This window comes from Neovison vison, chromosome 13 (genome assembly GCF_020171115.1).
Source record: "Neovison vison isolate M4711 chromosome 13, ASM_NN_V1, whole genome shotgun sequence".
Taxonomy (NCBI): domain Eukaryota; kingdom Metazoa; phylum Chordata; class Mammalia; order Carnivora; family Mustelidae; genus Neogale; species Neogale vison.
In genome coordinates this window covers 85,063,374-85,083,697 of record NC_058103.1, presented here as the reverse complement: position 1 = coordinate 85,083,697, position 20,324 = coordinate 85,063,374, and the positions used below count along the sequence as shown (strand labels likewise).

The 20,324-nt window shown below is 41.7% G+C and overlaps 1 protein-coding gene across 3 annotated transcripts in view; it reads left to right on the top strand.

The window, feature by feature from the left end:
- CAPN3 (calpain 3) overlaps positions 1 to 20,324 on the top strand; it is a 49,539-nt gene that overhangs the window by 5,889 nt on the left and 23,326 nt on the right. For all 3 annotated transcript variants that reach the window (XM_044229533.1, XM_044229531.1, XM_044229532.1), the window contains exon 2: positions 19,845 to 19,914. In XM_044229533.1, the coding sequence (XP_044085468.1) occupies positions 19,845 to 19,914 (70 nt within the window). The remainder of the gene's footprint in view (positions 1 to 19,844; positions 19,915 to 20,324) is intronic.

The window sequence follows — 20,324 nt, the reverse complement described above, 5'->3', positions numbered from 1 at the left end:
AGGTGCCCTGCCACCCAAAGACATCTTTACTCATGAACTTGTGAAAAGCCTGAGGCAAGTAAAAACTAACTTACTGGTAAAGGGAGGAAGTTAATACCTTCAGTTACACAGATAGGATGAGCCAGCACACCCAGAAACCAGAGTGTGGAAAGCACAGTGGTGGGGAAGGAGAGAGGCGTACAGAAGCACACTGCCTGGAACCCCCTGAACGCTGGTGGGGGGAAGAGGCTCTCTCCTCTCAGAGGCTATGAAGTGGGAGTTCCAGATTTCTGAGAATCTGTGAGCCCCAGCTAACACCTGGAAAGTGCCCTGCTTAGGAGAAGCTGACACATGGTGCAGCCACTGGGAAAAACAGTATGAGCTTACTCAAAAAGTTAAAAATAGAACTGCCCTATGACCCAACAATCACACTACTGAATATTTACCCAAAGAATACAAAAACACTAATTCAAAGGGATACATGCACCCCTATGTTTATAACAGCATTATTTACAATAGCCAAGAAATGGAAGCAACCCAAGTGTCCATCCACATAGATGAATGGAAAAAGAAGAAGTGGGGTATATATGCAATGGAACATTATTCTAGCATTAAAAAAGAATCAACTCTTACAATTTGCAACAACATGGATAGAGCTAGAGGGTACAATGCTAAGTGAAATAAGTCAGAGAAATACAAATGCCATATGATTTCATTCGTATGTGGAATTTAAGAAACAAATCAGCAAATGGGGAAAAAAAGAGACAAATTAAGAAACAGATTCTTAATTATCAAAACAGACTGGGGGCTACCAGAGGGGAAGTGGGTGGGGGATGGGTAAAATAGGTGGTGGGGATTAAGGAGGACAATTGTCGTGATGAATACCAGGTGATGTGTGGAACTGTGAAATCACAATACCGTACACCTGAAACTAACATTACACTGTATGTTAACTGGAATTAAGATCAAAACTTTAAAAAACAAAACAAAAAGAAGAAGAAGAAGGAGCTGACACTTCCTTTACCATATTCATCCCAACTTCAAGTCTAAATAATCACCATCACAACTTTTAGAAGTTTATTATATCCCCCAGAACACAGTATTAAAACTGCTATCAAAAACTTACAAATGTGGGGTGCCTGGGTGGCTCAGTGGGTTAAAACCTCTGCCTTCGGCTCAGGTCGTGATCCCAGGGTCCAGGGATTGAGCCCCGCATCGGTCTCTCTGCTCAGCGGGGAGCCTGCTTCCTCCTCTCTCTCTCTGTCTGCCTCTCTGCCTACTTGTGATCTCTGTCTGTCAAATAAATAAATAAAATCTTTTAAAAAAAAAACTTATAAATGTTAGGATGGTTTGGGATGTTTGGGAATAGCTTTCAGCCATTCCAGGAAGATGGGTTCCTTCCCTGAATTCAAAGTTTTGAAGGGAAAACAGACACCCTCAGCCCCTTCGATAACCTGCTTATATTCTATGTGTACCTCTCACGGCCTGAATGTTCACCCTTACTTCTAGCCAGAAATCTCCTGGCCACAACTTTTGTACCTTCTCTCTAGTCTGACCCAGAAGATAGTGAAATAGAGACAGCAGATTTCCTGTACATAGTCATACTCCTTGTTTGTGAATAATCTTATCCTTCCTTTAGATGTTTCAACTCTTACCCTGTAAATGTGGTTTTTCCAACATGGGGGAGGTCAGTGCCATGATCTACATACAGCCAATCCTCATTATTCATGGATTCTGAATTTACCTACTCACTAAAATTAATTTGTAACCCTAAAATCAGCATTTATGGTGTTTCTGTGGTCATTTGCAGACATGCATAGGGCAGTGAAAAATTTGAGTTGCCCCCTAGGCACATTCCCAGATGAAATCAGGGTGACACTGGGCTTTCTCATCTTTTTTTTTTTTTTAAAGATTTTACTTATTTATTTGACAGAGAGAAATCACAAGTAGATGGAAAGGCAGGCAGAGAGAAAGAGAAAGGGAAGCAGGCTCCCTGCTGAGCAGAGAGCCCGATGTGGGACTCGATCCCAGGACGCTGAGATCATGACCTGAGCCGAAGGCAGCGGCTTAACCCACTGAGCCACCCAGGCGCCCTGGGCTTTCTCATCTTAGCCCTCATACTGTAAAGGGGTGTCCTTTTCATAGTCTACATAGAGTCCCGTTTTTCACATTTTTTGCACTTCTTATCGGTGATTTCCTCTGTTTAAACTATGAAGTGCTGTCTTGTGTTCCTAAGTGCAAGAAATCCAGGGTGTGCCTTAGGGAGAAAAGAAATGTGTTAGAGTCATTCACACTGAAATTTTGTTGCTGTTGGCTGTGAGTTCAAAGTTAATGACTCAGTAAAATATATTAAATAAGGTGTCTTTAAACAGAAACACACTGAAGAATGTGTACTCATCAGTTGATAAAAATGTGGCTAGACACTCACAGGAATCTAATCCTGTATTTCCTCCAAGAGCAATGATTCCGTACTCACTAATTCAGCATTCACAGCACCATTATAGAACATAACTACCACGAATAACAAGAATGGATTGTAATTTCTATGTTCTCTGTGTCCTTTTTTTAAACATTTTATTTATTTTTTTGACAGAGAGAGACACAGTGAGAGAGGGAACACAAGCAGGGTGAGTAGGAGAGGGAGAAGCAGGCTCCCAGCAGAACAGGGAGCCCAGTACGGGGCTCCATCCCAGGACCCTGGGATAATGACCTGAGCCGACAGACGCTTAACAACTGAGCCACCCAGGAATCCCTGTTCTCTGTATTCTTAAACATCACAACTTAAAACAATACCCTATTAAGGGTATGATTAGCAGGAAATATTACAACATGTTTTAATCCATTACGTCATGATTTTTTTGATGTTCGAATTATTTCATCTTTGGACAGTGGGAGGCCCCTACAAGCTACCTGTGTCATTTGTTGTGCTCTCAGTCATCTTTTTATTTTTTTTTAAAGATTTTATTTATTTGTGAGAGAGAGATAGTCAGAGAGGGCACAAGCCGGGGGGAGGGGCAGAGGAGAGAGCGAAGCAGGCCATTTTCAGGTCTCAGTTTCCTCATCTATGAAAAGAATATAGAAAACCAGAAAATTCTTACTTCCATAGAGTTGTTGTAAGGATTAAATGGCATGTTGTAAATGACATACTGAGCACAGTGAGTCAATAAAGAATGATGATGGTAAATCAAAGGCAAAATGAGGTACCCCATTGAGAGCCCGCTCGCAACTTAGTAGTCATGATAGCACCATGGTGCGGCGGGGTGGGGGAGGTAAGTTCTGGTGAAAGTGAAAATTCAGTAAATAATTAGGACTGCCTCCCCTTATATTCCACAAGACAGCAGCTCCTCCTGACTGTGACAGGGCTGTAGATATCATAGTGAGGAAGCTGAAATAACTTAGCAGTAAAATGCTGGAAATGGGAGGGTCAGGGACAGAAATAGCCAAGGAATGTATAAAAAGATGCATTTTCCTGATTATGAATGAGGCAGAGCATCTGTTCATGTTCATGTATTTCTTGACCATTTGTTATCTCGCTGTCAAATTAAATATCTGTCTTTGCTAGTTTTTCTATTGAGTTGGTCTTGTTCAACTTGAATTGTAGACATCTTTGGATACTGATTGCTTATTGCTTTGGATACTGAATACTTATTGCTTATTGGTTAGATGTGTTATAAATATCTTCTCAAGGTCCCTGGGTGGCTCAGTCTGTTAAGCATCTGACTTCAGCTCAGGTCATGATCTCCAGAGGCCTTGGGTCAAGTCCTGCATAAGGTTCCATGCTCAGCAGGGAGTCTGCTTGTCCCTCTCCCTCTCCCTGTGCCCCTCCCCTGCTTGTGCACTCCCTCCCTCTCAAATAAATAAATAAAATCTTAAAAAATATATTTTCTCCCACTTTGTGACTTGCCTACTCACTCTTTTTTTTAAGATTTTTTTTTTAATTTATTTACTTGACAGAGAGAGATCAGAAGCAGGCAGAGAGGCAGGCAGAGAGAGGGGAGGAAGCAGGCTCCCCACTGAGCAGAGAGCCCAATGTAGGACTCGATCCCAGGACTCTGAGATCATGACCTGAGCCGAAGGCAGCAGCTTAACCCACTGAGCCACCCAGGCGCCCCCCTACTCACTCTTTTAAGGGTTTTCTTATTTTATAAATTCTTTTTTTTAAGATTTTATTTATTTATTTGACAGACAGAGATCACAAGCAGGCAGAGAGGAGGCAGAGAGAAAGGAAGGGGAGCAGGCTCCCTTCTGAGCAGAGAGCCCAATGTGGGGCTCGATCCCAAGACCTGGGACCATGAACTGAGCCGGAGGCAGAGGCTTTAACCCACTGAATCACCCAGGTGCCCCTATTTTATAAATTCTTAATTAAAAGCTCTTAATTAAAAGTTCTAAGTTATTCTTAATTTTATATATATATATTTTTTTTCCTACATAGCTAGTGATTTTTATGTTCTGTTAAGAAAGTTTTTCCTAGGGGCACCTGGGAGGCCCTGTCAGTTAAGCTTCCAACTCTTGATTTGGGGTCAGGTCATGATCTCAGGGTCGTGTGACCAAGGCCTACACTGGGTTCACCTCTGGGTGTGGAGCCTACTCAAGATTCTCTCTTTCGGGCACCTGGGTGGCTCAGTGGGTTAAGCCGCTGCCTTCAGCTCGGTCATGATCTCAGGGTCCTGGGATCGAGTCCCGCATTGGGCTCTCTGCTCAGCGGGAAGCCTGCTTCCTCCTCTCTCTCTCTCTGCCTGCCTCTCTGCATACTTGTGATCTTTCTCTGTCAAATAAATAAATAATCTTTTAAAAAAAAAAAGATTCTCTCTTTCCCTCTCCCTCTGCCCCTCCACCCCCCATCCCTGCTTGCTTGCATACATGCTCTGTCTCTCTCTCAAAAAAATTAAAATTAAAAATTTTCCTAAACCAAAGTCACTCTTCTTTATTATCATTTAGAAACAATTTTTCTGCCTTTATATTTGGGTCTATCATCCATCTAGAAATGATTTTTCTTATATAAGGCAGGGATCATATTTTGTTGTTTTTCCATGCGGATGATTAAAATTCCCAGCACAACTTTTTTTTTTTCCAAATCCTTTCTCTGCTATTTTGTAATAGCATTTCTTAAACAGATTAAATGTCTAACAATGTGTAGTTCTGTTTCTGTGCTCTCTACCGTGTTCTACTTGTGTTTATTGATCTATCTTTGTACCAACTCCACACCTTGTGCCAATAAGTCTTGCAGTAGAGCAAATACACCCAACTTGTTTTTCCTTTTCAGTATTGTTTTAACCCTATCTGGCTCTTTGCCTTTCCATTTAAATTTTAGAATCAGGGTGTTGAGTTCTACAAAAATTCCTGAGGGGATTTTTACTGAGATTGCACTGAATCAACCTGGAAAAAATGCGTGCCTTGACAATATTTAGTCTTCCTATGCATGAAAAAGGGATGTCTCTCCAGTTAATTGGGTCTCCTTTAGTATCTTTTTAAAAAAGATATTATTTATTTATTTGACAGAGAGAGACAGAAACATGAGTGGCAGGCAGGGGCAGGGGCAGAGGGAGAAACAGGCTTCCCACTAAGCAGGGAGTCTGTTGTGGGGCTCTATCCTAGGACCCCAAGATCATGACCCAACCCAAAGGTAAACGTTCAGCTGACTGAGCCACCCATGTACCCTTCCTTTAGTACCTTTTAATCAAGTTCTTTGATAATTTTCTCCATAAAGGACTTGAACATCCTTTGTCAGATTTCTTCCTAAGCATCTTTTATTTTTGTTGTTTTTAGAAAGGGCTTCTTTCTTTTAAAATGTACTCAATTTCTCAGACATAAACATGCATTTGACTTTTATATCCAGTATATTTGCTAAACTCCTAGTAATTCTAACAATTTAACTGTAGATCCCAAGTTATTTGTCTGTAAGTTCTGTTTCTGTATAGTTAGGCCATTTGTAAATCATGGCAGGGTGACCCAGTACATTATGCACAACTGTATTCAGCAACCTAATTCTTGTTTTACTGCACTGGCTAAACTCTCCAGCATCATGTTAATAATAAAGGAGATAACAGAATTGGTTACTTTAAATTTATTTAAATAATAAAGGAAATAACAGAATCCCAGTCAATCCTAGTGTTTCACTCTTGAATAGACCTGCTATAGATTTCTGTGACTTCATATCTTGGTTGTGTTTCTTATAAACTGCTTAGAGTTTTAAAAAAAATTTCCAATCTGAAAACCTTTGTCTTTTAACTGAAGGCTTTAGTCCATTTAAACTGATTATGAACATTGATATATATTGGATTTATTTCTATCATCTTAACCATAACCTTTCTGTTGATAGTGCTTCTTTAAATGTTCATTTTTCCTCTCTCTGCCTTTTAAAGAATGTATTAAAGGTGTTTTCTTCAGGAGCCTGGGTGGCTCAACCAGTTAAGTCTCCAACTCTTTTTTTTTTTTATAACAGATTTTATTATTTGTTTATTTGCCAGAGAGAGAGAGAGCACAAGCAGGGGGAATGGCTGGCAGAGGGAGAAGCAGGCTCCCAGCTGAGCAAGGAGCCTGATACAGGACTTGATTCCAGGACCCTGGGATCATGCCCTGACCTAACCTAAAGGCAGATGCTTAATGACGGAGCCATCCAGGTGTCCCTGGGTCTAACTCTTGATTTTGGCTCAGGTCAAGATCTCAAAGTTATGAGATCAAGCTTCAGGTCAAGCTCCATGCTGGGTATGGATCCCACTTAAGAGTCTCTCTCTCCCTCTTCCTGTCCCCCTCCCCTAAAAAATGTAAAACGTGTTTTATTGTTTTCTTTTCTTTCTACAAGTTCAGAAGTTATTGACTATTTCTGTTTTTTCAGTGGTTGCCCTAAATTATTAACATAAATTTCATCTTGACAAAGCCTGAAATTGATCAAAAGCTTTATTTTCCTCAAACAATATGAGGACCACGAGGCACTTTGACTCCAAGTACTCCTCTACTAATTCATCTGCTATTGTTGTGCATAATTTTAGTTCTGTATTGATTTACAACCTTAAAAAATAGAAAATATTACAATTTTTTAAAAAATATTTTATGCATTTATTTGACAGAATGAGAGAGAGAGAGCATGAGCAGGGGTGAGGGAAGGAGCAGAGAGAGAAGCAGACTCCCCGCTGAGTGGGTAGCCCGACATGGAGCTCCATCCCAGGACCCTGGAATCTTGACCTGAGCTGAAGGCAGATGCTTAACTGACTGAGCCACCCAGGCACCTCCAATCTGATTATTAAATTATTAAATTTCAATGTGTGAAACGAATTGGATTCTAGTTCAAAGAAAAGCAGCTATAGGGATGCCTGGGTGGCTCAGTTAGTTAAGAATCTGCCTTTGGCTCAGGTGGTGATCTCAGGAGTCTTAGGATGGAGTCCCATGTGAGACTCCCTGTTCAGTGGGAAGTCTGCTTCTCCCTCTGACCCTCCCCTCACCCCTGCTCATGCTCTCTCTCTCTCTCATTCTCTCAAAAAATACATAAAATCTTTTTTAAAAGGAAGCTATAAAAGATTTGGGGAACAACGGAAGAAATTAGCATATGGATTTAGATCTTGGATAATATTAGAGAATCATAGTTAATTTTCTTAGTGATAAGGGCATTACAGTCAGTAGCAAAGTGCTCTTGTCCTTAGGAGATGCCTGCTGTATCCTATATATGTTCCAAGTATTTAGGTGTGAAGTGTCATGATACTGTCAACATTCTTCCAAATAGTTAGGCAAAAAAAAAAAAAAAAAAAGAAATAAGAAGATCTATATATACATATATAGATAGGTAAAACAAAGATGACAAAATGTTAACAATTATTGAATCTAAATGTAAACTATGTGGATGTTTGTTCTTTTTTTTTTTTTAAAGATTTTATTTATTTATCAGAGAGAGAGGGGAGAGAGCGAGCACAGGCAGACAGAATGGCAGGCAGAGGCAGAGGGAGAAGCAGGCTCCCCACCGAGCAAGGAGCCTGATGTGGGACTCGATCCCAGGACGCTGGGATCATGACCTGAGCCGAAGGCAGCTGCTTAACCAACTGAGCCACCCAGGCATCCCTGGATGTTTGTTCTTTAAACTTTTCTGTAGTTCTGAAATTTTTCATTATATAAATATATAATATAAATAATATACTGTAGAAAACGATGAGAGTTGAAATTTAAAGTTTTAATAGCAGGGTTAAAATATAAAATCAAAGAAATCTAGGATGTAGAACAAACCAAATTAGGAAAATACAATAAAATTAGAGGACATTTAACATCTGATTTTTAGAAGTTTCAAAAAAAAGAAAGGAAAAAGGAAGGAAGGAAGGAAAGAAAGAATTGAAAGGGAGAGAAATGAAAAGGAATAATACAAAAATATTCTGGAACTGAGACCAAAAGTCTCCATATTGAAAGGAGTCACCGAGTGCTCAGCACAAAGAATTTAAAAAATAAACTCAGACCAAAGCACACAGGGGTGGCTTTTGGAACTGGTGGAAGGAGGAATAGGAGAGAAGTATAGAAAACCCTTAAAGCTTTCAGAGGGAAATGAGAGGTCACATGCAAAGGAATGCTCATCAGGTTATACCATATTTCTCAACAACACCATATGCTAGAAGCAATGACCATCCTATAAAAATTCTGGAAAATGCTTTTCAACTTAAAATACCTAGCCAAATTCTCAATCACGCACAAAAGTAAAATTCAGATGGAACTAGAGGGTATTATGCTGAGCGAAATAAGTCTATCAGAGGTACAATTATCATGTGATCTCCCTGATAGGAGGAAGTTGAGAGGCAACGTGGGGGGTTTGGGAGGTAGAAAAGCAATAAATGAAACAAGATGGGATGGGGAGGGAGACAAACCGTGAGAGACTCTTAATCTCACAAAACAAACTGAGGGTTACAGGGGAGGGGGTAGGGAGGTAGGGAGAGGATGGTTGGGTTATGGATGTTGGGAAAGGTGTGTGCTGTGGTGAGTGCTGTGATGTGTGTAAACCTGGCGATTCACAGACCTCAACTCCTGGGGCTAATAATACATTATATGTTAATAAAAAAATTTAAAATCATATATATCAAAAAAGTGGATATCAGAGTTAGCTGGGCAAGGACTCAGGCGACTTACCTCCCATCCATACTTTCTTAGGAAGCTCCAAGTTGTTTGCCAATTCAATCAAGTAGTAAACCAAAGAAGAGTTAAGTTCCAGGAAATGGAATTCCACCCAGAGAGGGACAGTCAGTCCCAGGTCACCTCTCCTAACCTGGAGAGCAGCCAGTCCAGCCTGTACGGGAGAATGAGGCTGCAAAGGAAGGCCTTAGCGGGAGAACAGTGGAACCACTAGGTTATCTGATGAGTTTAAGTATTTGGAGAAACTGCTGCTGAGGGAAAGCATTGATAAATACATAGAAAATCAGAGAATTATAAAGAATAAGGGAAAAAAAACATTTCTACAGAAAGGAAATGTAATACAGCATAGCACTTAGCTGAGAAGTGAATAGGCAACTAATCATACTCAAGTAAATACTGAATTCTAATTTAACCAAAATTTATGGCATAACTATTTTGGGAAGATGGTGGGCAAAGCATAATGTGAGAAGACTAAATCTCATTTGTCAGAATAGGAAAGCTGCAGATAGTTTCTAAAAATAATAAATTAAGACCACCTGTGTTGCTCAGACAGTTGGGTCTCCAACTCCTGGTTTTGACTTGGGCAGTGATCTCAGGATTCTGAGATCAAGTCCCACGTCAGGTCTGTGCTCAGCCTGGAGTCTGCTGGGGACTCTCTCTCTCTCCCTCAGCCCCTCCCCACTGTGCTCATGCCCCCAGCCCCTCAAATAAATAAATAAATAAATAAATCTTTTTTAAAAAATGTAAAGAGGGAGCCATGATGAAAGCCTGAACTCTTAGGGGCACCTGGGTGGCTCAGTGGGTAAAGACCTGCCTTTAGCTCAGGTCATGGTCTCAGCGTCCTGGGGTTGAGCCCTGCACCCAGCTCTCTGTTCAGCAGGGAGCCTGCTTCCCCCCTCTCTCTCTGCCTGCCCCTCTGCCTACTTGTGATCTCTGTCAAATAAATAAATAAAATCTTTTAAAAAAAAGATATTATTTAGAAATATAGAGGTAAATACCAGAAAAATTGCTAAAAGAATTAAAAGGTGGGGGTGCCTTGGTGGCTCAGTCGGTTAAGCGTCTGACTCCTGATTTTGGCTCAGGGTCATAAGATCAAGCCCCAAGTCAGGCTCCACACTCAGCACAGTCTGCTTAAGAGTCTCTCTCTCTGCCCCTCCCCCGACTCTTGCTGTCTAAATAAATAAATAAATAAATAAAATCTTAAAAGAAAAAAGAATTAAAAGCAGCTGTCTCTGAGGAGAGGGATTTGCAGGGCAAGAGACTGCTATTCCTCTATGTACCTTTTGTATTGTTTGATTTTTTTAAAAAACTTTGTTCATATATAAATATAATAAAAATATGCTTATTTCTTAAAAGAACTGACCCCAAAATTACATTGAGCTATTACGCTACTCTGTAATGCTAATGTCGTGGATCAAACCCCAGTGGATATAAGAATCTCCTGGGATCCTTCTTCAAACTGAAGAGTCCCAGACCCCTACCAAGAATATTTGAATCCTTGGGTCCAAGGTGAAGCCTGAGAATCTGCATTTTAAACAGGCATCCCAGGTGATTCCGATGCAGGTCGTCCAAAGACCACCCAGCCCAGGATTGGTGTGGGCTGGCAGGAGTCAGTGACAGGACAGGGCCAGCATCCCCCTAGAGGGAGACTGCCAGGCCCCAATGTCCCCCCGCATTGCCTTCCAGCTTTTATTCGAGCTGTCCATCTAAGCACGGTAAAACTTTGAAAAAGCTGGGCTTTCTTGTGAACGTAATTCTGACGCACATGAAGCCTTCCCTCCCCAACCACGTTTTCTGCCTCAAAGGTCCTGAGCTTGTAGCCGTGGAAGCTCGCTTGTTGCCACGGGGCCCACTCCAACAGGGACTTGCGTTTGAAGTCGAGTTACCCACCCTCCACAGATTAGAGTCTCTGAATGGCTAGTCAAGGTCTTTGGGGGGATGGGGCAGGGACGTCAGGAGAATGAAGGCTTCATTAACCTCAGACAATGGCTTGGAGCAGATTCCTTCTATGCATTCAGCAGCCTGTATACGATTAGTGTATACAGCATGTTTCGAAGGCCCCATGCTATATCCCATTGGCCGCCGTGTCAAAGGCATGAATGCCTTTTGCTGAGGCAGGGTAAGCCTCTTGGTAATTATATTTTTTCTTTTTAAAGAAAGAATCCCAGCAAGGCTGGTGGAAGTAGCCTACAGGTCTCCAAGCCATTGTGGCCTGTCCTGGGTCTGTCCCTGGCTCTCTCACTCCCTTTGCTGGCTCCCTCTCTCACTGGCATGGTGTTGCCCCTTGACCGTGGGCTCAGGGGCCTCCAGCCAAAGCTGCTGACTCTGACCACGGCCTTTCTCTGGGCTGGGTTCATTTGCATCGCGCTGCTGAGGGCGGAGGAGCTATATAGGCTTCGGCCCATTCACGGGAGGATTAGGCCTGGACGGAGGGTGCAGGGGGAGAGAGGCCACAGCGAAGGCCCAGCTCTACTCCCTGAGCGGTCACCATGCCCTACCTGCTGCCAGGGTTCTTCTGTGACCGCGTGATCAGGGAGCGGGACAGGAGAAATGGAGAGGGCACTGTCACACAGCCCCTCAAGTTTGAGGGGCAGGATTTCCTGGTTCTCAGACGAAGGTGCCTAGCTCAGAAGTGCCTCTTTGAAGACCGTGTGTTCCCAGCAGGGGTTCAGGCCCTGGGCTCCCATGAGCTGAGCCAGAAAACCAAGATGAAGGCCATCACCTGGAAAAGGCCAAAGGTAGGGATGGGAGGGATGGGGCTTCAGGACTCAGTTCTTGGGGACAGGAGATCAGGTGGTCCAGAGCCTTGAAGCCGTGTGTTCTCTACCTGAGTGAGAGGTTCATCAAGGTTCTCTGACCCATGTGCCCCCAGAATGCTTTCCTGCTTCCTCCTGAAACTGGACATGTTATTTTCTATTCCCGAACAAGAGGTTACTCTAACAGTCTAGAGGTCTTGGAGCCTGTGAATATTTTTAAGAGAGCTAACACGCTGGCTTTAATGCATAGTAAAATAGTAAGGCGTAATTGATCATCATGTCTTCTTGAGAGTAGGTGTTCTGGGGAGGGCAAAGTGGAGTGGCTATGAGCCCTGAGGCTCACAGTTCAAGGAGAGTTCCATGGAAGGTGGTGAACCGTTAAGAAACCGGAGGTTGTGGGAGGCTGGAGTTGCCTTGTGAACCTTGCACGTGAGGCTGTCTCCTTAGGGATGCGCCACTTCTGTTTAAGCAGGAAGGTCCATGCTGACCGGCCAGACTTCTCACAAAGCAATGTGATGCATCCACATTTAGGATTTTGTGTTTTCTTGGAGAATTGCTTCCTTTCTCATTATATGATACACCTCTTTATCTCTAATATTCTTTGCTATGAAGTCGGCTTCATCTGAAATTAATACAGCTACTCCAGTTTCCCTTTGATGAGTGCTAGCATGACATATCCTTCTCTAGCTCCCCAAGGCTTTACACTTAAAGGGAGTTTCTTGGAGACAACATACAGACAGGTGTCTTTTCTATCCACATTCACAATCTCTATCTTTTCATTGGTGGATTTAGACCATTCATACTTAAGTGATTATGATACAGCTAGATTGCTATCTACCATGTTTGCAACCGTTTTCTATTTGTTACCGTTGTTCTTTGCTTCTCCTCTCCCCCTTCTTCTGTCTTTTTTTAGTTATTTAATATTCTACATGATTCCATTTTATCCCCTCTTAAGTGTATCAATTATACTTGTTTTAATGTTAACGGTTATGCTATAGTTTCCAATATCATGTACAACTAATCTAATTCCACCTTCAAATAACACTATGCCATTATATATGCAGTCAAACACTTTATCATAGAAAATACCCAGCTTTCCCTGGCTTCCCTTCATTCGTTTCACCTATGCATACACTCTCAACACACTGTTGTTGTTATTATTATTACTTTAAATAAAGTTATCTTTAGATTAAGAATAAGAAAAATACTAGTTTTATTCTACCTTCATTTATTCCTTCTCTGAGCTCTTTCTTCCTTCCTTTATGTAGGTCCACGTTTCTCACCTCTATCATTTTCCTTCTCTCTGAAGCACTTCTTTTAACATGTCTTTAAAGACAAGTCCACTGGCAATGAATTCTCTCTGGTTTTGCTTGTCTGAGAAAGTATTTATTTCTCCTTCAGTTTTTTTTTAATATTTTAATTATTTATTTGACAGACAGAGAGCACAAGTAGGCAGAGAGGCAGGCAGAGAGAGAGGAGGAAGCAGGCTCCCCGCTGAGCAGAGAGCCCGATGTGGGGCTCGATCCCAGGACCCTGAGATCATGACCTGAGCCGAAGGCACAGGCTTAACCCACTGAGCCACCCAGGTGCTCCTCTCCCTCAGTTTTGAAAGATAATTTCTTACATATAGAATTCAAGTTTGTTGGATTTTTCTTTCACCAATTTAAATATTTCAGTCCAGGGTCACCTGGGTGGCTCGGTCAGTTAAGCATCCTACTCCTGATCTCAACTCAGATCTTGATCTCAGGATCAGGGGTTCAAGCCCCAGCATGGAACTTACTTAATAATTAATTAGTTAATTATTTTCAATCCAGTCTTTCTTGTGTGCATGGCTTCTGAAGAGATGTCTGCTGTAATTATTATCTTTGTTCCTCTATAGGAAAGGTATTTTTCCCCTCTTGGCTTCTTACAACATTTTTTTGGTCTCTGATTATCTGCAGTTTGAATACGATATGCCTAAGTACAGTTTTATGTTGTTGTATTTTGGTGGCATTTACACCCTTTGATGTTCCTTGAGCTTCCTGAATCTGTGGTTTGGTATCTGTCATCAATTTTGTAAAGTTCTTGGCCACCGTTACTTCAGATATTTCTTCTGCTCTTTCTTTTCCTCTAGTATTTGGTTACGCATGTGTTACACCTTTTGAAATTATCCCACAGTTTTTTTGAATGTTCTGTTTCGGTTTTTTGGGCTTTGGGATTTTCCACTATCTTTCCCTTTGCATTTCACTTTGGGATGTTCCTCTTGTCTCGCCTTCAGTCTTACTGCTTTTCCCCCCTTGTCTTTACCCAGTTTGTGGATGAGCCGATGAAATATATGTTATAGTGGTTTTTATTTACATCATTTTCTTTTGATTCTTTCTTTGTGTTTCCATCTCCCTGCTTATATTAACCCATCTTTTCTTGCACATTATCTACTTTTTCCATTAGACTCCTTGACATACTCATCATGGTTATTATAATAATGATTCCTGCCTGGTGATTTTGACATCTGTGTCATATCCTACCCTAGTTCTGCTTTCTCTCTTTAGACTATTTTTTTTTTTTGCATCCTTTGCAGTTTTTGCTGAAAGCCAGACAAGTTGTGTGCAGTAGTAAGAAATGAGATGGAGAAGCCTTTGGTGTGAAAATTTATGTTAGGCTGACTAGGAGTTGTGTGGTGTTTAATGCCTCCAATATCTGCAGGGACCAGACCTTCAAATTCCTCTAGTATTTTTGTTTTGCCCCTCGCCTCACCCTTCTCTTGCCTTTGGGCTTTCCTAAGTCCTCATCAGTGTTTGCACCTTGAAGGTCTTCAGCTCTAAGTGGCTGTTATTACAATGAAGCCCTGTTGATGGGGTGTTAAGGGGGGAGGGGAAGTGTTCCATAATCTAATGACTAAATCTCCATCTTTGAATGGGCCTATGTGACCTTCATACACATTTCCCCACTCTACAGCATTCTTCCCACCCCTTCTTAGGTAAGAAAGGAAGGCTAGAGGGGGCTAGAAGGGACTCAGTGTCCTTCCCCCAACTTAGATAAGACTCTGGAAAAGAGGGGGATCTTTCATAGACCTTCACCATGAGAACTTGGTGGGATTATTGGCAGTAAAAACCATGAATGTGTGGGTGGGAGGTGAAGAGGACTGTTCCAAGTTTGACCTCAAGAAGTTTCTCACTCTCATGCTAGTTCACACTCAGCCTCCAGAAATTAATCAAAATACCTGTTAAGTGTTACCATCACTTTATGGCTTCAGCAGCTTCTGCTCTAGATAAGCACATCTCAGCTGTACATTTCTAGTTTTACCTGTGTCCATATTGCAGGGTGGGGGACTGCCCTGTAATATGGACACAAGTGGACAATCTCAGTTCTCTGATGAGTCCAAGCAAAGATGTTAATTTTCAGTTTGTTCAGCTTTTTCTTGTGGTGGGACAAGAGCAATGACTTCCAAGCTCTTCACATGTTGGAACTAAACCAGAAGTCCACATATACCTATTTTACCCCACCTTTTTAAGTGTATGTTTCTATTTATTTTATAATGCACATTATATGTTAGGACAATCAATATACACATATATAACTTAAAACCAGTAAGAATTCTTACATAGGGTTGCATGTTCAAAATATTTTACCAATGGAGGTAAACAATAAAAGTTTGGAGTCACTGTGCAAAGCATGGTACCCAAGGACTGAGGAAATGGTCATCTGTTGTTCATTGCTGGGATTCCATCTTTGACAGATCCAGTCTCCAGGCTAAATTATAACCAAAGGAAGAGCTAGAAATCTTTGGTCCTGAAGCTAAAACAACAGAGCTGGGATAATTTACCTTTTGTTCCTATCAGCCAACATAGGCAGGTCTTAGACCTCCTGGGGGATATTTATGCAGTGTTTTTAAGTAAGGAGAGAGGAAGAAGTAGGTGGTAGGGAGAGGGTATTTAACCAAAACAAAGCTTGTTTCTAAATTAAACTTCAGTAAGCTTGGCAACTGATCCTCACAGAACAGACATCTTTTATGAGGACAAACAGTTAAGAGCCCCTAGGCTGTAGGTTTTCCCAGAGGGCAGGCTGGATGATCTCCCATTTGTACTGTATCAATTCCCCCAGCTCTGTACATACTTGGGGGCTCAATTCATGTTTGGTGAACCATAGCTAAGGTAGTATTGAAGGTAAATGTGGTATATTAGGGAATCTACTACTGTAAAAAAATGTAACTCCATTCTGATACCTGGACCTCCAAACAGATAATGAACGACCAGAGTAGTTAGTAGTTGCTGCTACCTTTCCAAGTAGCCAGTCCTGGAATCGGTGAAGCCAGCATCTGAATGCGTAGTCCCAAGGAGAGGAAGCTATACCTGTAACAACTAAAAAATGTAGCTATAAGTCTGGTGTTTGAGTCACTATGTAATACAATCCTAATAATGGGGCAGAACATCCAGTAGTCAAGTGTTTCAGCCGGCAAGTAGGAGAGGCCCAAGATAGCTTAAACCAAAGAGAAAAAAAAAAAAAAAAAAACTTATAGAATTTGAATGTTCCAGGGTGATGTTGGATTCAGACACACCTAAATCCAGCCCTCAAACCATGTCATCAAGACATAGTCCCTAATAGTGTCTATCTGTAGATCTATCATCTGTTTATCTATCCGTCATCACCTCCTTCCTCTCCCCCTATTCCCATCTGTTCCCTCTGAGCTGGCTTTATGCTCAAGCAGACTAACTTTGCAAGGGGCAGATGTGCCACTTGGCAGCTTCAGGCTGACATTCTTTCAGTTTAGCAACTCTAGCAGAAGAGTACAGTTGACCCTTGTTTAAAATGCATAGGTCCTCTTGTTCACGGATTTTAAAAAAATACATAAATCCAGTACAGCACTTTAAATGTATTTTCTCTCCCTTATGATTTTCTTAATATTTTCATCTTGTCTTATGTTATTGTAAGAATACAGTACAGAATACATATAATATACAAAATATGTGTTTAATAAGCGACTGTTTAGGTTATTGGTAAGACTTCCAATCAAAAAAGTAGGCTACTAGTATTAAGCTTTTAGGGAGTCAAAAGTGATATGTGGATTTTTGATTGTGCAGGGGCCAATGCCTGCCATCCCAGGGTAGATCAAGGGGCCCACTGTATTTTTTTTCCTCTATCCTTACAACAAAAGCCTTAGCCTACCTGATTGGCCCAGATTTGGTCACGTGCCCATCCCTGACCCAGTCTCTCTCATTCACTAATTGCCCCGACTATTTGGCTAGAGATGGGTGAAGGGAAAAGCTCACCAGAAGGGCCATTTGACTGTGGACCTGTTCCCCAGTGAAAAGGTGAGGTACAATCCTGGAAGAAGGGGGTATTTTCCAAGGAAGCAAAATACTGGGGAGACCAAAAAACATGTCTGCTATACCTTACTTGGCTTCTTTTAAAGAGGAAGGAGTCTTGGGGCACCTGGGCGACTGGTTGGTTAAGTATCTGCCTCAGGTCATGATCACTGGATCTTGGGATCTTGTCGAACCTCTGACTCCCGGCTCAGTGGGGTGTCTGCTTCTCCTTCTTCCTCAGCCCCTCCCCAACCCCACCGCATGGGCATGCTTTCTTCAAGTACATAAAATGTTTAAAAAAAAGGAGAGAGAGAGAGAGGAAGGAGTCTTGTCTGGAATAATGAGTTTTACCTTTTTCTTTGTGGGAAATGGTTTTTAAAAACCACAGTCTTGGGGAACCTGGCTCAGTCAGGTTCAGTAAAGCATGTGACTCCTGATCTCAGGGTTGTGAGATCTACCCCCACACTGGGCAAGGAGACTACTTTAAAAATAATAACAAAATCTTAAAAACAACAACAACCCCCCCAATCTGGATGTGATGTTCTCTTTATTACCAGATTGTTACTGCTTCTAATTTTGGGGGGAGATTTTTTTGATGGGGGGTTGTTTAGTTTTTTAATGTAGAGAGATAGGAAATATTTTCTTAGGGGAAAAAATACCTCATGAGTTATATTTATATATCTAATTCAACTCTAACATTGCAGAATTGTTACTTAAATTATTTAATATTACATATTTTCTCTTATGGTAAAAAAAATCTTGGTACCTAATGATATTAATATAAATTCTTATCTATCATATAGCATACATGTCAAAGTTTTGAAATAATGACATTATTATTATTATTTCTTATGACTCATATTTCTTTATGGCTTGGGTTTTTGACATTAGGATATATCCCAAGAGGAGTAAAGAGTCAAATACTATATTTTAAGTCACTTGAAAGAATTCTTTTTATGTGCAAGGTTATGTCACCAACTTGATATGCAGTTAGGCTCCTTTGCTTCAGTTTGCTTTCAGCTTTTACACTGTTTTGTTTGTTTGTTTGTTGTTTGTTTTTAATTTCCTTTCCTTCAATTTTGGCTTTTAATTTTTTAGTTTTTTTTTTAAGTAGGGCGCCATGCCCAACATGGGGCTTGAAGTCACCACCCTGAGAAAGAGTAGCAACACTCTACAGACTGAGCTAGCCAGGCACAGCTTGGCTTTTAATTATGTACAAATTTACTCAGTTCCTAAGTCAAAACTTTTTTCAGTTATATTCAGTTTTAGTTTCACCACTATTCCCACCGCTTTATTCCCTCTTTCCCCCTATAGGTAACCTTTTAAGGAATTCCTGTTTAGGGTTTATCCTTCCATTGCTTTAAGTTTCAGATGGGAGGTGCACGTGGTGTGATCTAATAAGCAAGACACTCCATCCAGTAGGAGGGAGAGATCCCCGAGCACAGGGAGCTTCAACTCTTCCCTCACTCGGGTATATGGAGTTGTCATGATGGGGGCGGGCATGGGAAGAGAGACACGTGCACACACCCAAGGAGAGACAGAGAGAGGGAGGGCTGGGTCACAGAGATAGCAATATTTCTTCAAACTCTGAGGAATGGTGTTAAAACCAAAACAAAGAATCTACAATTATTTCAAGAATTTCCAAGTTAAAAAACAAAGCGTTAAGACAGAGCAGGAGAGGGGCTCTTGGGTGGCTCAGTGGGTTATGCCTCTGCCTTCGGCTCAGGTCATGATCCCAGGGTCCTGGGAACGAGCCCCGCATCGGGCTCTCTGCTCAGCAGGGAGCCTGCTTCCCTCTCTCTCTGCCTGCCTCTCTGTCTACTTGTGATCTCTGTCTGTCAAATAAATAAATAAAATCTTAAAAAAAAAAAAAAAAAAAAAGACATAGCAGGAGAGACAAGAGCGCCCTCTGTTGGCCGCTGGTGGACTGCACGTAATCTGTAGTAATCGAAACTGCGGGCAGTGGTGCTTACTGGGTTAGCTTGAGTAAAGAAATGTACCCTTGGGGCGCACTAATCTCAGCTCAGTCTAGAACTCTCAGAGTTGTGAGTTCAAGCCCTGAGTTGGGCTCCCAGTGGTACCCTTACATGGAGCACTGGGTGTGGTGAAAAAATAATGAATACTGTTTTTCTGAAAATAAATAAATTGGAAAAAAAAAAAAAAGTACCCTCAACTGACCAGGGGACCTGCAAAGTCCACACCAAATTTACTCTGCTCTCTCCAGCTCTTGAGTCCTATAGACCCTGGGATATATGCTGACTCTAAATAGCTATGTTACCACATCTTGACAATAAAGTCTTTATTTTCCTTCCTGCACTTATTTTCCTGGCATAGAAGAAAAAAAAGAAAGAAAGAAAAAGCAACAGCCCTGCTTTCTGTTGTCCCTTCCAAAAATACGGCGGTAATGACACTACCCTCTCCAGGTATATCCTTACGCAGATTGTATGTCAGCGAGTGGGGACAATGTAAAACAGTGGGAAAAGGTGGCATGTTTCTGGCTTCCACCACTTACTAGCTGTATATCCTTGGGCAAGTTCCTTAACCTCTCTGAGTCCTGGTTTCCTTATCTGAAAAATAAGAATGATGGAGTCCAATTCACAGGCTGTTTCTGGGGGCTTATCTGAGTGGTATACACAATGGTTCTGATGTGGGATGTGAGTACGACCTTACATAATGGACCTCACTAAACAATAGCTCCTACTACTGTCATTTCTTTTCTGTTTCACAGGAAATTTGTGAGAATCCACGATTTATCATTGGTGGAGCCAACAGAACTGACATCTGTCAAGGAGATCTAGGTAGGCAAGTCCCCTGGGGTCACTGGTCATTTTCCAGCCAATCAAGGGGTGATTAGGTGTGGTCCCTTTACCGGAAGTAAAGGGACAATAAAGGTGTGGTCCTTTGCAGGAAGTGAAGGGACAGTAATCTGGTTTTGGTCTTAAAGCATTTGGGAGAGAAGGTTTTTAGAACACTACTTCATGCCCATGTATCTGTGCCGGTGATGGCTTCATTTACTTTCTGTTCCTTCCACATCCCTCATCAGTTCTTTGTCATGTCATGGAAGATGGGCCTCCCGAGAGTCTCAAGGCCATCTCCACACCTCACTCCACAAAAGAAAAGCCTTGCTTCTAACTGTACCCACCCCCTTAAAAGAGTGCTCTGAAACTGTCTGCACACCAAGCACATCCCTGGAATCTGTATGGAAGCT